We start from the raw sequence: 17,250 nt of genomic DNA on the forward strand, positions 1-17,250 counted from the left end.
AGGGTGAGATCATAGCGCTGTGATTTGTGTTTCATTTCCAACAATGTATTTGTATGTAAGTTCCTATGCGTCCACAGTTACCACAGCCATAAACCCAGGAAGTATGGTGTTGGGAGCTTTGCTCTGAAAATCAAGTAGCCCATTAGGAGGCATAAATATTAATAGAGCTGTCTAATCCCACACTCTCAAATGAGGTAGTTCAGATCATGATTCTTTGCATTTAAAATTTATTCACTGCACCGACTAGAATAAAAAGCAGAATCCATTTGTGAAGAAGTCACTGATGTTGGGCGGTCTCTTAGCCACTGGTAATTCCTAAACATAAAAGTAAGGATCAAGTGATTTCTCTCCTTATTCTACTCCCAATTCTTCTACAAATACTAATGTATCCAAAACTGCATGTGCCTAATTCCATGGCATTAAGTATATATCATATTTTTTATAATAGCTACACCTCCACATTTTCACATTCACGCATCTTCAAGCAGTATGAGAGCTTTCATACGGCTTCATAAGAACATACCATCATCTCAAGGGCAGAACTTGCAACATGTGGGGATTCCTTAGTGGTCATATTAGTGATAATGTTCAAATGTTTTCTATCTAGTTGTCATTAAAATAGGAAACTCATGGTGCAAAATGTTGCAATTCAAAGCAATTAATATAGAGGACTAAAAAAGAAAATCCACGCAGGTAAAGCAGCATCCCCTAAGAGATAATAAGTTACCCTGTGACTCTGGGTCACAAGTAAAACACCTGTGCTTTGACTGTAAACTAAACCAGAGGCCTCATTTACTAAACAGAGCTCAAACTCATCCAGGTATTCCCTACAAACAATGCAAAACTTTTGTCACCAAGTTTGGGAAACACCACATAATCAACGATATAACTAATATCAGTCAGTAAAAACGATGTTACCTACGATAAAACCTAAGCTCTAGGAAAGTTTAGAATTATGGAATGTAGCCTCCAAAAGAAAAAAAAAAAAAAAAAAAACCACAAAAAAAACCAACAAGCCAACCACAACACAAAATTAATCAGATGCCTTAGCACAGATTTTCTAAAACCAGTTCCAGCAAACAGAGAGGTTTCTGCTTGTATGCGTACCCACGGCGGAATTAGCCACCTCTGACCTTCACATGCCTGAAGCAAAAGACATTAAACCAGATGATCTTTAGCTATTGAATCAGGACATGGAAGATGAAGTACACTGCAATACAGGCATCCACATTTAGCTAAAAGCTATCTAGATTGTCTCATTCCTCTCCACGCAGCTCCAGCCTATCATTCTGTAGTCCCTGCAGTGTGCATACCCAAATCCCACCAAAGGCTGGTAATGCTCATAATGCTCATTACAATCTCTACTACGACTCAGGGATAGAATTGCCTTCACTTCTGTACCTATCTTCATCAGGTTACTCCTTGTGCTTCAAAATGTTGCATTTTCTCTTACCCCTCAGCAGACAATTAACTATAGACACTAATTTATTAATCTAATTCAAACTATTTCACCTCACAGGAATCAAGCAATGTATAGCATAGCATATCACATCACATGGTTGTTGGTTCAGTCACTTTGGACTTATATATCCTCTATTAATTAAAAAGATGGTGTAAAAATCTGCCTCTTATTTTTGTATTTTGTCTCTTTAAAAAAAAATTACATAATCCAATGCCATCAAATCACTGTAACCTAAAAAAATGCTGCAAAAAGATACAAAGTGAGGCCTTTCTTCTTTCTCACACAATACCAATGCCATTTCCTAGCTGCTGCTGCTGCTGTGACACTGTGACTGTTGGGGCTTTGTCCTGCAACACGATTCTTTTTACTACTAGGTATGGGGGCAATCCAAGCCAAAGATAATCTTAGGTTATATAGAGGTGAGTAGAGCATGAGTTACTCAGAGAATAGAGGTTACTACAGCTATGCCAGCTGCTCAGGCTGAAGGTATTTTGGAGTTCTCTGTGCTTGTCAAGGAAAGGGACAAGGTAAGCTTCTGCTGCTTTTTATTGTACTGCATGTGCAATGCATTTAATGGGAAAGGTAGCTACTGAATTTCAAACAGCTCTCTCTTTATTCTCCTCCAGGCTCACAGGACAATAAACATGACTTTCTCATCTACTGGGCTCTCCCTCCCTTTATTTTTGCTATTTTTCTGATTATTTGATTTTAATATCCTCTCCTAGGAAAAGATGCTTGCTGAGAACAACAACAGAGATCTGCATCTTTATTTATGACTTTGTGAATCAGCGTCTGGGTGATAGGAAGTGAAAGTTGCTCAGCTAATTACACACGCTTGATGAACTGCGTAATAACTGCTGCAGCACTGCACATTAATTGAATGCATATAAATGACAGCAGTTATTCTAACTTGAATGATGTGTGAAGAAGTGATGTTGCTCACAGTACCCTGATGATCTTTGTTTCCAACTCTGGGAATCCAGCTCAAATGACTGTATTTTTACAGCACTGAGCAAAAATTCCCCGACAGAAAAGCTTTACAAGTTGCTTCAAAGCCTGACTTTCAAAATGGATCACCTTAAATCACTGGAAGTGGATTTAGACATCTAAAAAAGCATGCATTGAACGACTACAATTAACAGTGAATAATTAACAACCAGCTACAATGAACAGTCAGTTGGAATGGGAAGAGCAAAGCCTTTGGAAAATATGGCCACTGTCATTTCAGTGCCTAGATCTCATCTCAAAAAGTTGATACAGCTGACAGAGTAAAACTTTGCCCAACTTTAAACAATTTCCTGATATGACACCTTGCTAAAATGTAATTGTCTGGGTGTTGTGGTAGGCCTGACAGGCCAAAATTGGGCTTATCTATGTCCTGGCTTGCCCAGGTATGTTTTTCCTGCTCTTCTCCGCTTCTGCTGTGGGGAGAAGCAACCACAGGAAAGGGGACAAAGAATCTGGAGTCACTGAGTCTAAGGACTCTGGCATGTCCAAACACGTTGCCCTGCTCTCCCTCCTTCTGTGCTGGGGGAAGCAACCACAGGAAAGGAAAACAAAAGTCCTGGCTTGACCTAATATGGTCAAGCTTGGGAAAGTGCCATTCTGATTGGATAATCTTGGATGGTACAGATAAAAAGGGATGAGCAGGTAGCACGGAGTGTTCCTACTGCCTCACTGCATCCTGAAACTGCCTGGAAACTCCACTGCCTCAAGTTTACCAGGAACAGGCTCTAAATGCCTGCACACAATCAGCCTGCATAGCCAGCACAACATTGTGACAAGACTGCACGTCAGACTGCATCTTGCCTGCCCCTCTGCAAGGCTTCTGCTGAATCAGGAACCAAGAGGAACCAGGTCAGAGACTAGGCTATAGACTCCCAGCTTCCGGAGAAAAGAGCCTGGGAAACTCCAACGCTTCTAACAGCTTTGAGACCACCAACAGCAACCCCTCCATGTGCTTTGGATACTGTCTGATAATATTTTCTGACCAAGTATTTAAAGCTTCTTGTAATTCATTAATTGCCTTCTGCCATAAGCAGAAAAGTGCTTGCTGTGTCCTCTAATGGATAAGCAGTATTGTGCAGGTTTGAGGCTAAATTTTACTGAGAGAAATTAAATTCTCTGCTGTGAGAAGAAAGGGAAAAAAAATAACAGTAACCTGTATCACCATTCTTCTGCTGAGAAACACAACTAGGCAAAATATAGATAAGATGGGTACTTCACACACACTGCTCTGCTCTCACTTTGGGCTGTGCCTGCTTTCTGGCGGTCTGGTCTCTGGCTGATTCTGCCTTTAATTCTCTAATCCACATAACCTCTTTTTCCTCTAAACTCCTTGCTGTCTATTTTTGACATCTCACCTCAGATCTCCAGATTTATCACATAGGATATATGTGGGTTGATCTGGTTATTTCTGAAGTGAGGGAAAGAGGGAGGGGGAAGGGAATTTGGGTCGGGAGCCCCCCTGGAGACTCTGATTGTTTCTGGGAGGGGTGCTGTGTTTCTGTGTTACTTTTAATTTGTATATAACCATATATATTTGTGTATACATGCCTGTATATTGTGCTAAGCTGTAAACGTAGCTTCACAATTTCCAGCCATCTGAGTCTAGTCTGGGTGACATTTTTAAGTGTGGAGGGGCAGGTAATACCCAAACCATCACCAGTATAATTAACCGCAGGAACCTTCTCTTCCAGTATACTGTTTGCATTTGCCACTTTAAGAAATAAGTGCTCTAGTTTTGCCTGTTCCCTGTGTGTATGAGTTTCCAAACCATGCGTTTTGAACCTTGTGAATAAGTTTTCTGGTGAGTTTTAATGTTAATAAACCATGCTGGTAGTTATTAACAAGCTTTACCTGAATATCTAAATTAATACAGATTATTAACAGGCACGTGTAACAAGTAAACCCCACAGATTACAACTGATTATGTCCACACTGCTCTGCTCTGTTTACCCTAAAGAAGTATTCTGGATTCAAATGTAGTCCAACTACTCAATAATTTCAAAGAAAGAAATAATTTGATGGAAACCAAATGCAGATAGTACAAAATCAGTACTTGAAACCAGCACCAAATGCCTGCTTCAAACCAGGACCAAAATACCTACATCATCTATGAGATGCATCAGGAATCTGCAAATGTTCACAAAGAAATCTGCAAATTCTCTCACACCATCTAACACAAAAAGGGTAGAAGCCAAGTTTCCAAGGCTTCCTGAGGCAGCCTGCCTTCCAAATTACCATGTCACAATATTTTAACGTTTCCCTACACCCCTCTTAAGGGATCTTTGGCTTTACAAAGAGAGCTATAACCATGTAAGAGAAGAAATCAACGCTCACCTTTAGAAGTGTGTAAATGGGGAAAAAAGGTGTTTCACATCTGTGTTTCAGGCAAGCTAACATTGCTCTGGGAAAACAAGGTGTACCACCTCGAAACGCAATGCAGATTTCCAGCTCTGCTCTGCTACAATACATCACAACCATTACGCTATGCCACTGGAACACAGAGCTGTGGAGTCGTGCCGGCAACTTCAGTGGCAATTGTACCCAGCCCCAGGCACATGAGCTACCTCCTACACATGCACACACCACACATTGTATCTACATACGAGTGACAGACATCTCCTCAGAACCACAAGGCCAAGACAGAGAAGCTGCCAATAAGGTCAGCATGAGAGAGATGATCAGGTGCAACTGAGTTCAAGCTTTACAAATGTTATCTTCTCATCTGCTTTACACGGTCCTCACTTTAAATACCTTTCTGGCTTCATTAGGACAAGACAGTCCCTAACAGTTCACAGCATCAGCAAATCAACCTCTTTCAGCTGTATTATTCCTTCTTCCTTTGCAAGGTTTCGATCCTTCCCCCGTATTTTTTTTGTCCACTTTATACATACCTCCTTTTCTACAAATTTTCTTGCCGGGTTTTCTGGCACATTCCTTGGATATTCTTTTGACTGAAAAATGAATAGAAGACTAGAAAATAACATGGAGCTCCATCACAGACAGTAGGAGCATGCAACACCAGTATCTAACTTAAATATGACCTGCTTTATTAGGTGCGGAAGATTCTCAACTTGTTGTGCCTGCACATGCAATGGATAAGATGTTGATGCATCTTCCCAGAAGTCAGTGAGTGGCAATGAGAATTAGGTACCAACTTTGACCTAAAAATACACGTGCTGTGGGAGGGAAAAAAAACTCAAACAAAGAGGAGCGTTGACAGAAGAAAAACCAACCAAACAAAAAAAAAACCAACACCCAACAAACAAAGACAGATGCATACACAGAGAAGCAGCATGCACACATGTAATAAGCTGGCATGCAAACAGAGAAAGCCATGCATGCTACCAGTACACATGAATTAATATTGTTAGAACATAGAACAGGAAAATAAGAAGATCTCCCTGTTTCGCCTGCTATTAACTCACCATCCTCGGTTGGAACGTAGATATTTAAATAGAGGCAGTCTTCGTTCTGGTCTTGTACGTAGGTGGAAACTACATCCAAGTTATTAGTAAACCACACTGGAAGCATGACTTCAGGCAACCTGCCTTCTATAATGTTCTGAGGGCACACTGGAGCAAACTGAGTGGTGTTTTTGATATCAGCCCAGGGAGATGGCGGCTCAGGAGGTTGAAAGCGGTGCTCCCCGGTCGGAGGGGCAGCATATGGAACCCCAAGAAACTGAATAACAGGCCCCAAAATTTCATTATTGAGTTCCTTCTTAATCCCTCTTATCTTGCCGAAGTTGGTGGTCACCACTGGGTTGGTATCATCCAATTTTTGGGAGGATACAGCTGCAGCGTGAAGCAAAAATCCCACTATACAAAAAGCAAAAGTGGCATTCAATCCCATGTGCAACAGGCGGACTAGCAGCGCTCTCCATATACAGTTCAGCCACATGGATCTTGGAAAGGCCATGGTCCCACATTAGTTGTGTAACTAGAATGAAGCAATCCTGGTTTGTATCCACTGGTGTAAAAACAGGGCAACCGAAGGAAACAGATCAAGTTTCCTAAATAGGTGCCTGTCAGAAAAATCTCAGAAGGCTTTTCACGCCGTAAGTATCTTCCATTGATTTCACACTTATTGAAGCTGCATCTTCACTCAGCACTATTTATCAGGCTACATCCTATTGACAATTCTGTTTTCCATAGCAGCCATATGAAGAGAGCAGCCATTTACCGCAGAATCCCCTCTTATAAATCAAATCCAGTTAGCTGCAGGTCTATATCCTGGAGAAAATGAAAATAAATCATTAGTGTGAAAGAGCTAATATGAGCAGAGCAGTAACTATAGATGTTTCACTAGTTATTTACATACATTAACAGTTGCTAGAGTCACGTCAGTAAAACTGCAGTAGTTTATGGGCCCAGGAAATGGCGAGTGAGACACTCATTATTGGGTTGTCTACAAGGTCACCTGTTGAATTTGTAAGGATTTTTTGGCAGGAAGAGACCTCACAGGAATATATCTTTGTTTTAAATTCACCTTTTCAGAAGAAGCCATTTGCTGCTAGACTACATTGCGTGTTTGTGTTAATACTTAACTTAATCAGCTCATAATCAATTTTCACCTTGTTTGCACAAGTTGATTTATCAAAATTAAAGTAATTATTTCTTAAAGCAGAAGAGAGTGAAATTAAGATAGACAGGCACACTGAAGACTCAAAAGCATTTTATTTCACCAAAAGCAGAGTCTAATCCATACGGACTTTTTGTTGACTTTAAAATACAACTTCTGATGAAAACATTAAGGCAAGCAACTGGAATATAATTGTAAGGCTAGCATGAATTAACTGTGCTTATTCCTGGTAGCCTGAATTACCATACTTTAAGAGGTTTTCTCACTCAACAAGTTTCTGACAGCTGTTGAAAAAGGCCTCTAGAGTGCAATGTTCACTTCGATGAAGGACCAAAGGCTGCTCCCACCAATGTGAAGAGCAGACACTGAATTTATACACAAGTGTAATGCGACCTTGGTGGCTTGGTTTTCACAAAACTGATTTGGAGATCATACAGCTTAACAATGGAGTCATATGCCACAACTTTTGCTTGAGACCAATCCTCCACTTCTTACAAACCAATGACCTTAGTGAAAACTGAAAACACATCAGATATGCACTCAATCCTCACCATCTTTCATTTGCAAGGTAAACCAGAAACATTCCTACAGGACAATGGAAATCTTATCTTCCATACACCCACATGCTGACTGACCAACATCCTAGAAAAAGAATCAGTTAGGATCAGAGACTGTATAATCTCAGATTCCAGATCCTATTTTCAACTGCTACAGCTTAGAGGTTGCCACATGAGGCTGTGCTCCAGCACTTCTGAAAATTGCTCGCTGCATATCATTACATCTTCCATACTCATGTTGAACATGTTTCCAACACGACTTACAACAGCCTATTATTTAAGATGCAGTGTCATACACAACGTAGCAGTGTAATCTTACACTCCCTATTAAGTGCTGTGTTTTGCTTCGTGCAGGAAACCCTTAAAACCACCTTCTTTGGAAAGAGCATTGGCAGCTTTAATGACAATTGTTTTTTTTATCATGGCCATACACACAGTGGAGAGAATTCAAAAGAACAGCTTGTCTAACAGTCAGACTACCCTGCAGTTTGAGTTATTAAAAAGGAGATTGTAAAAGCTATATAGGACAGCAGGAGATTTGGTTCATGTCTAGTGTTCCTTTAGCTCTGAACAATCTATCTCAGGAGGCAATAAGGAGATAGATGAAGCTTTTCTGCAATTTTCTCTTGTCCTTTCTTTATCTGCTAATTCTGACACCTTCGCTGTGAAACTGCATTAACAAACAGGCTTAGATGCTTCATTCTCCAGCTCCAAATTCCCAGCATTTGCTGGAAACACACCAATTTAGCTGCAGAAAATAATTCCCCAAAGTTGATGTACACGTTTGCATTTAGTATAATAAACTTAGGTAGAATGGCACGCAGACAACTGCCTCCTGGAAGACTGTTGCTTTGTCGCATTTCAAACTTGGAGGGTAGGAGGAAATTACTTTGGAAAGAGTGAAAACAGTGTACAGAGGTGCCAGGGCAGAAGGGACCTAGTACAACTTTGCTTTTCTGAGTGGATGTCATGGGAAGATGGAAGCTTATACCTCAGTGGTATTCAAAAATCTCCACAAATTTAAACTTTTTCTACTAGGTCTTCAAATCCATGTGCTGGTTGTTGAGTTTTTTCCTGTCAAAAGTAGAACAATGTGCTCCTTCCTCTTTCTCTAACTTGTAAATAGCATGAACATAACCTCGATAGCCCTCTTGCTGATCTACATGGTCTGGGGAAAGTCTGAGGGTAAACCAAATTCCCCGTAACTGCACCAAACAACAGCGTGCTTGAAGATGCTGAGTTGGTTCAATGTGGAAGACTACCAAGATGTTGCTAATAACTCATTTAGCACTTTCACTCTAAGTTCTTAGACCTGTTTTCAGCTCTAAGACAACTTTTTAACGCACTTTTGAAACCTAAAATGGTAAATTACATGTAAATTCAAAGTAAATCCTACACCTGGGCTACATTTTAAGGTTATCCATCATCTGCGTCCATTGCAGTTGCACAGCTCCACTATGATCTGAAGTTCTGGTTTGCTTCCCTGGGACAAGGTTTTACTTTAAGGCAGACAGGTGACTGAAAACATAAGAATAGAACACAACACTGAGTTTGGCTATTCCTAATTAACTAACTGTGGGGTAGTAGCCTGCGTCAGTGAATAGATTTATGAGCCATACATGGCAGAAAACTCTAAGGCCCTTGCAGAATTGGAATAAACAGATTTTTCACTGCAATTATGACTTGAATTTTGGATTTGCTTTTTCTTCCACATAGCTTTCTTTTTAAATGGCTAAGTAACAGCTTCTTTTTGAGACTGAGAGGTCAAACATTCAAGACTGTCACTGGCTGCCCTGAAGCTATGGCATTAAAAACACAAACTCATGCAAATAAAGAGACTGAGATTACTCAAACCTTTTGAGACTTTTAAGCCAAAATTTTATTTCAAGCATTTGGTGGAAAAGCAAGCAGGGAAGCCAGCCTGGAGCATGTCTTGCTTGTTCAGAGTCAAAGCTGGATGAAATTCTCCTTAGTCCTCCAGCAGCTGAACTAGGTAGGGCCTTCCCTCGGTACCTGGACTTGACTGAACAGGCAGCAGCAGAAAGAAAGATGAGCAATAGAGAGGAGCTGGAATGATCAGGGAGATGGGCAGGTGAACAAACTAAAAAGTAATGATGATCAATTTGGGGGAAGCTCCAACATCACAATATTGTGGATCTGAGGAGGAGGAGAAACATTTTCAGATTTTATTGCTGTCTAGATGTGAGGATCACAATTGTTCCCTGTGGTAACACAAATGAATTCTACTGTAAAAGGTTTTTGATAAAGTCTTTCATGGTCTCTGGAACAGTCGATACTATAGAGAAGGTTTTTCTATTGTCTATTATTTTATTATCTTCCTTTCTGAATTTAAATTACTTTATAGCTCACATTCTGAAATACTTCAGAGAGGCATTTAGCATGCTGAGGAGTGAACAATCCAAGATAACTTCAGTGCATCTTTGCATTTCCAATGACATAGGGCATCCCACAACAGGTCACATCTGCTGCAAAGTGCGGCAGCTAAACTCTTCTTTGTTACTCATGCACAGAGCTTCAAATCTTAAGGGATGTCTTGAACTGAACTACTTGTCAATAGCTCCAATGGATTAATAAAACCTTTGGTGGCACCCAAGGTTCCTGGCCATATGCCAGCTTCGGCACACATAAAGGCATTGTTATGGCATCTTTGTATCACCAGCTGTTTTCTTTTCAGCTGAAGATGTACTCTGTGATTTGATATTCAGGCTAAAAAAAATCCTTTCTACCTCAATTTTGCTAGTAAATCCCAATGGCACAAACATACACAGAAAGTGATTGTAAGAGTTTTGAACACCACACAATGTCACTTCATTTCAAAACACAAATTCTATTTTGCAGAACCAACTACATTTGCATCCATTTTTACTTACAACAGTCTCCACTCAGAACTAGGAGCCCAGAGACGTTTCATGTCTCTAAAAAGAAATCCATGTTCTGAAATGCACTACAATGCCAAACAGGACTGTGGACAGCAGAACAGGAGCCATCAAAGGAAAGACTCTGACACAGGGTGAGCACTAGGTCACTGTGACAGACCAATTGTAAACATGATCAGACAAATCCTCAAGAGAAAAATCACCGAATTTCCCATCTCTTCTTTCACTTTTCAAGTCAGCAAAGAGAAGCACTGTGTCAGATATGACATATTTACCCTCTATATAGCAGTACTGATTTTGAAACAGACCCTGCTCTTAAATATTTCTATAAATGCTTGGTGACAGGAAGAGATTTGCATGTATTTAGTTCAATAAATCAACTACATACATTCAGAAAGCACCAGGTGTAAGAAATCTCACCAGAGAAGACTGCAATCCTGAACACATACACCAAAGAAGGGCCCATCTCTGGTGGGATTTGGTTAGCTCCCACATGCCAGCATTGCCATGTGACAGTAGCTCCAGGTCTGGAAGCTGCAAAAAGCAGCTACAAACCAACCCTATTGAGATGCACAACCTTTGCTGAGATTGCCAAGAGGGGTATGAATAAGACATTACTCTGATGGGGTCACAGTCCACGCCACATTAGTAGCAGATTACGAGTGTTGTGCTACACAGGTTCGCAAACAAGGCAGTGGCAAGGATTTCCAGATGCTACAAGCTGTGTAAATATATCACTCCTAGATCAGAGAGATTGATTCCTCCACGCCATTCTCATATTTACCTCTATTTAATATTACGTTCTGTACACAAAACCTTACAATCAAATTAGTAAAAATTACAACATTTAAATGAAGTATTGAATGCAGTGGAGCACACCTTAGGGCAAAGTTGAATTCAACTGACTAGACTCATTTCAATTGTCATGCATTTGTCAGCTTTAATGGCTTTTCATTCTCCCCCAGTAGGGGGAATATTCACTAATGCTAACTCATTACTAATTAGCATTTTCGCAATCAAAAGATCCCTTTAAAGAATTCCTGCAACTTAGTTTGACAAAAATAGGAAGATTTCTGATAGTTTTCTCTTAAGCTGGTTTTGAACTAGACAAACTGAACCTATGAAGAGGATCACTTAAGACTTATTATTTTCCACTTGTTCCTATCAGTAAATAATTTTCCTAAAGTAATTCCACCTCTTAACTGAAATAGTTAATACTACCAGAAACTGGCTGCCATCTTTTAAGGTGGACTATAGCTGCTTGACATTTAGCACAGTAAGTAGGTAACGAAATGGTGATTTTACCCATAACAGAAAGAATGGGTAACTCTGTCACTTATGTGTAAAGTTTTAGACAGCTAAGTAATACAGATTTAAATTAAAAATGACAGGTGCACTGGCTTGGAATGTAATGGGCACTGGAGTGAACCTTTATTCCTTTTAGCAGCTTACAGTTAACTCTTAAATGGACCACACATTACACTCACTTTTGAGTGCTGTAACTATTCAGCTAAATGATCAGATGGCTACTCTGGTGATGGCAGTAGTGTGCTTCAGGACATGAGGATTCTCTGACCTACTGTAGAAATTCAACTGAACTCATGTCAATCAGAGGTCATACCAGAGGAAAAAACATCCCAGATGTTTCTTATTTGAGATCTTCAGGATTGAAATCTACATATTGTATGTCACCAAGTCAAGTGGATTTAACTTGCTTTGATTAACACTTCATAAAACTTTCACAGGCTTCCCATCAGATTCCCTTAACAAAGTACTCTAGAACCCACCCAGAGACATCTGAAATTAAGTGGTCTTTTACTGTCTCTTGCAGGTAGAAAGCTGAGATATAGAATTGGCAGCAAAATTCATTACCTGATATATATTTGTGGCTGACCCTTGGTTCACTGGGGTTAATCAGAGGAGAACAGTAAATTGGATTTTACTCGCTACCTTTAATAAAATTATAGTATCAACAATAGTACTGTCTGCAATGCTAGTCCATTACCTAAGGCAATCTTTCAGATCAGATTCATAACAAAGATACCACTTTTTTAGTTTCCTGGTTCTGGGGCACTAGGAATTCAGGGTTACAAAAAAGCCACAAACAAACAAACGAAACCACATTTTTTTGAGAGAGTTCTACAAACCAAGATGCTTGAATGTACTCAGATTTGTCTGTCAACTGTTTTTCTGTCTGGATACCACACAGTAACAGCTCCAAAACATTCAAAACCCTTGTTGTAGAGTTAGAGCAATAACTTGCTCTTCAGTAAGATAAATAAACCAAACCAACCAAACAAAAACCCCACAACAAAACAAAACTCAGGCAAAACAAACTTCCTTGTGGTACAAAAGCCAGCAAACGTTCTTCTTACTTGATCAGATTTTGGTCTCAATTCCATCAGGGTAACTGAGATCAAACTCCCAACTCATCATAAAATCCAGAGACGTATAAATGTAATTTGCTAATCACAAGCCTGACATCTCTAACTCAACTTTGAAAGCACTCTTGAATGGTATCACCACGCTTTCCAGAACTGTAGAGAGCACACACTACATCTCAAGTGCAATATTGCCATTATAGGGATCTATCAACTTGAGAGTCCGTTTCCCATGATGTAGCAGTTTGTACATCTGTGACTTCACTTGTATTTCTTCCAAAATGAATTTCATGCTTAACTTGTTTTTCTTAATTAAACTTCCTTTAGCAGTTTCTAATACGTGCATTATTAAAACTCATTAGTCCCATTCATGCCTGCCTGTCATTCTTGGCTTCATATTCATGTATCAAAGAGTTCTGTTGCCTTATATAAGAAACAAATTAAATAATACATATGAGAACTTGAACATTTTACGAGTGTCAGTATGAGAAAGTGGCTGCAAGGCCCATAAGGTTTCACACAAAAAAAGCATTACAGCTAAAGCTAACATGCTGACACATCTCTGATCTATAAAGTCTGCAGTAATGGTCGCAGTAAAGTGTTGTGCCATAGATGGGGGATTTTTCTCTCACATGGAACAGAGATAGGCTAGAGCACAGACTGTATTTACTGTTGTAAAAAACTTGCAAATAAAATTTCCCCACAGCTTAGAATATAACACCAGTAAATGGCTACAAAGATTTACCCTGTTCATCCCACTTCCTGTGTAGCCCCCATTATTCAGCTCCTTGTCCTGATTTTGTTGTCTACCACTATCTGTGAGAAACATACTTCTTTAAGTTATGGTAGCTAGTCTCAGGGCTCCCTGTGGTCACAGTCTGGTCATGCCAACCATGACCCCGGTGACAGAAGTGTTTCCTGGCCCAACAGCAGCGTCTCAGTGTCCAAGTCTCCACGGCAATACAGGTCTGAGGATGCTAAAATATTCAGTGTATCTGTGTAGTAAGGTTTCTCCTAAATAAGTTGTTGCTTTCTCCTCATGCATATTTCTAATGCTATGTGCCTACATAACACTTTCCTGCTTTCCAGTACTGTTTTGGAAACTGGGGGATGGGGTTGGGAAGGCAAAATGATTTTAAGTTCAGATATTGAACTTGAAAAGCTTCAGACAAGATGGAATTAAATGAAAGTATAAACTACGACATAAAGGTATTTCCCTCATTAAGTTCCCAGCACCAGTTCAACAAGTGGGCTAATGGCATCTCTAGGCAGGATGTGATTGAAGAGATTTACAAAACATATTTTTAAATTGCCATTGAAGTTCTCTGCTTGGCTAAAGGAATCTGAGTCACTTGAATGACAGTATTTGTAAAGTGTCCTTGATCACTTTTACCATTCTACAGTCACGTGCTGCTCATTTCCAAGCACTACATTCACCCTTAATACAGTGCAAAAGATTTACCCAAGCATCAGTGGAAAGTAACAGACTACCCAAAGGCAGCACTAAAACCCATTACACAGAAAATATTACAAGGGCAAAACAGAAGAATTCAACCAATGGGGAAAAGGGAACTCCAATTGCTTTTCTTTTAATGGCCTCATCTTTTGTTTGCCTACAGCAGCAGAAAAAGCATTTTTTTACACTGAGGTATGCAGCCCAGAACATTCCATGGCTTGATTACCATAAGGATATTTACAGTAGACACTGTACCCCACACAGATGGTGTCCCTGTGCACCACCTTTTGTCTTTCAGTGAAAAGTGGCACGGTAGAGTGGGTGCACAGAAAAACTTGAACATGGCACTAAGTAGCCAACCAGTCAGTTTTTATCCCTGGATAGTACACAGCACATCATTAACTAGCAATTAATAATTAAGAACATGAAGTCTGTTGGAAAACACGTGGTGTCTTCAGAGGCAGGTTGGAAGCATGGAGCTGGGTCACCAAGAAGTCAACACCATTTCCCCTTAGACTTGTGATAATTCAGTAATCATTCTGGGGAAGGTAATACCAGCATCTGTCATTAAAACTACAGGATGTGCTCTCCATACACAACATGTGATGAAGTTGCCCCATCAGCTTCCTTTCTTGGATTCCCTAACTCACTCCCTTCCTGTCTCCCATACAAACTCTTCAGCAATGACCAGGTAGCAGGGCAGATGTCCCACTCTGAATGAATGCATTCCTTCATAATGCAAAGCTCAGGAACAGGGCTACAAGAGTGGAAACATGCTCTATAGCAGCCTCTATTCCTCAAGCAGGATCTACTCTTTATGATTACCTGTTATACTTACCAAGGATAGATATCTGGGACCAATAGGAAATTATATTGCTTACTGGATCAGATTGCTTACTGTCCATCTTTTATTAAAAGAAATGCACAAAGGTTTCTGCTGAATCTATGGCAAAACGTTGTCTTTTCATTATTTGCTTTCAAATAATGTCTGTCTCCTTTTTTTTTTTTTTCTGCTCTTTGTCACTATTTATTTTTAAATAGTTTTTTTTTATGTGAATAAAATACATAATAAATCTGACATCAGACAAATAATTCAAAGCTAGCCAAGGATCTGTAATGCAGCTCCACATCTCTATTAGAAAGGAATGTATATTTGCTTTTAACAAAGGCAAGCCAATCCATTATGAACAGAGACCATATCTAAGCCTCTGCTTTCTTTTCTTTCCCCCAGACTCCATTTGAACAATTAGAGTAGTTTATGCTTGTGTGTATGCCAATACATATGAAATATACAAACTGATAAAAAAATAAAACTACCACCATTCCCATGTTCAAATCCTCCATTCACTTGCAAATCAATTTATCTGCCTACAGCTCTGTCCCAGTCTTTAAATAACCCTCCTTCAGCAGACTGCTCCACCTCCAGCCAAATAATCCGGAGCAAACCCACTTTGTTAAGAATGTTTAAGTATCAACAGATAGGATATTATCTTCTTACCCTACCGTAGAAAAAGGGGTAAGATAACCAAAGCAGCATCAGGACGACAGCTCTTGTTCTTGCTTCTACACAACTTACTGCCTTAGCCTGAGCACTCACTCTGATGTGTCTTTCGTTGCTACTTCAGTTAATCACAAAACAGAGGTGTTCAGCCAAATCCTGCTTCCCAGCACACTTAGTATGATTATCCTCAGTCTCATTTTTCTTCCCACAGTCTGCATATGATTCACATGAAGTACACAGAACAAATGGGATCTCTTTATTTGTATCTAAAGACCTTCTAATCATTTACTGCACAACTGTTTATTGCAACGCTGATGCAGTCTGTAGCTGTAGTCTAAGAAAATCAATGTCATTTTTCAAAAGGAACTAAGAAGTGGTCCTCTTTAACCTAGCATTGTGTATCAGGAAAAAAAGGAAGGGGGGGGAGAAAAAAGAAATGTCAATTAAAAAAAAAAAAAAAATCCAAAATCCAAGCAGCATTTTCAAACATGGCTACTTAGCTTTTGGCTCCCAATCTGCAGTTTCAAAGACGCAGAAGTGGGCTGCGTGTTACAGCTGTTGAGCCCACACAAGTCTCAGTGCAGTCAATGGAAATCAGGATCTTTAGGGCCCTGAATAATGGGCTCTATTTTTAAATGTTCATTTATATCATACATGAGTCTCTCGCTTGTCAGGTGCCTGTAATAAAGTACATGCAATTTCATGAATATCTTTTGCTTCAATTAAGCCAGCCTAGGAAAAAAAAGTAGGAGAAAAGGTCCCAAAGATCACAGTGTTGCTCTTTCAGCAGCAGCAATGGTCTCCAGATGCGTCAAAAATGCTGCTACTGTAAATAAATAAACAAACCTTTAAAAGACCCTTAGGTCTAAAGGAAGTATGTAAAAGTTATTTGGGGCATCATCACAGATAGTTTCAGACCTAAATTTTCTCTGTGAAATTTACCAGCACTGTCTGGTTCCACTAAGGCTATGGATAAATGCAAATAGTGCCACAGTGGATGGCTACATTGGAAAAAAATATTACCTAAGTCAATATACTATGTTTGTGCTGGGGGGGGGGGGGGACATCTTCATTTCAAATACACAGAACACCTAAACGCTCTAAAAACATTCACTTTAATATTCACAGCTTCCCTAAGATTTATTTCTGTTTCATGCTGGTGGCTTTCTGATATCATAGTTGTTAGAGCTAAAAGAAACTGGCCTTCCAGAAAGCAAAACCAGCGTCAAACTAAAATGGTATTCCTTAAAAAGGTCAGCAAATGCACAGAAGAAAAGAGCTCGTCCAGATTGTGTCACCTGCAGCGGCAAGAACGTGACACTTTAATCAAGCTCTGCTTTCTTTTATTGAAACAATTATTTCAATGTAATTGCTGCGGAGCCATATGAATCCTTAAAACGAGTTGAG

At 39.7% G+C, this 17,250-nt stretch overlaps 1 protein-coding gene across 8 annotated transcripts in view; it reads right to left on the minus strand.

Annotated features, from left to right (window-relative positions):
* NLGN1 (neuroligin 1) overlaps window positions 1-17,250 on the minus strand; it is a 529,256-nt gene that overhangs the window by 365,633 nt on the left and 146,373 nt on the right. For 4 of the 8 annotated variants that reach the window (XM_064164807.1, XM_064164806.1, XM_064164808.1 and 1 more), the window contains exons 2-3: window positions 5,896-6,702; window positions 5,362-5,421 (exon numbers count right to left, since the gene is read on the minus strand). In XM_064164807.1, coding sequence (XP_064020877.1) covers window positions 5,362-5,421; window positions 5,896-6,388 — 553 coding nt within the window. In that variant the 5' untranslated portion in view covers window positions 6,389-6,702. The remainder of the gene's footprint in view (window positions 1-5,361; window positions 5,422-5,895; window positions 6,703-17,250) is intronic. The other 4 variants (XM_064164812.1, XM_064164811.1, XM_064164810.1 and 1 more) reach the window with 1 other exon arrangement.

The sequence above is a fragment of the Pogoniulus pusillus genome, chromosome 26, assembly GCF_015220805.1.
Source record: "Pogoniulus pusillus isolate bPogPus1 chromosome 26, bPogPus1.pri, whole genome shotgun sequence".
In the NCBI taxonomy this organism is placed as follows: Eukaryota; Metazoa; Chordata; class Aves; order Piciformes; family Lybiidae; genus Pogoniulus; species Pogoniulus pusillus.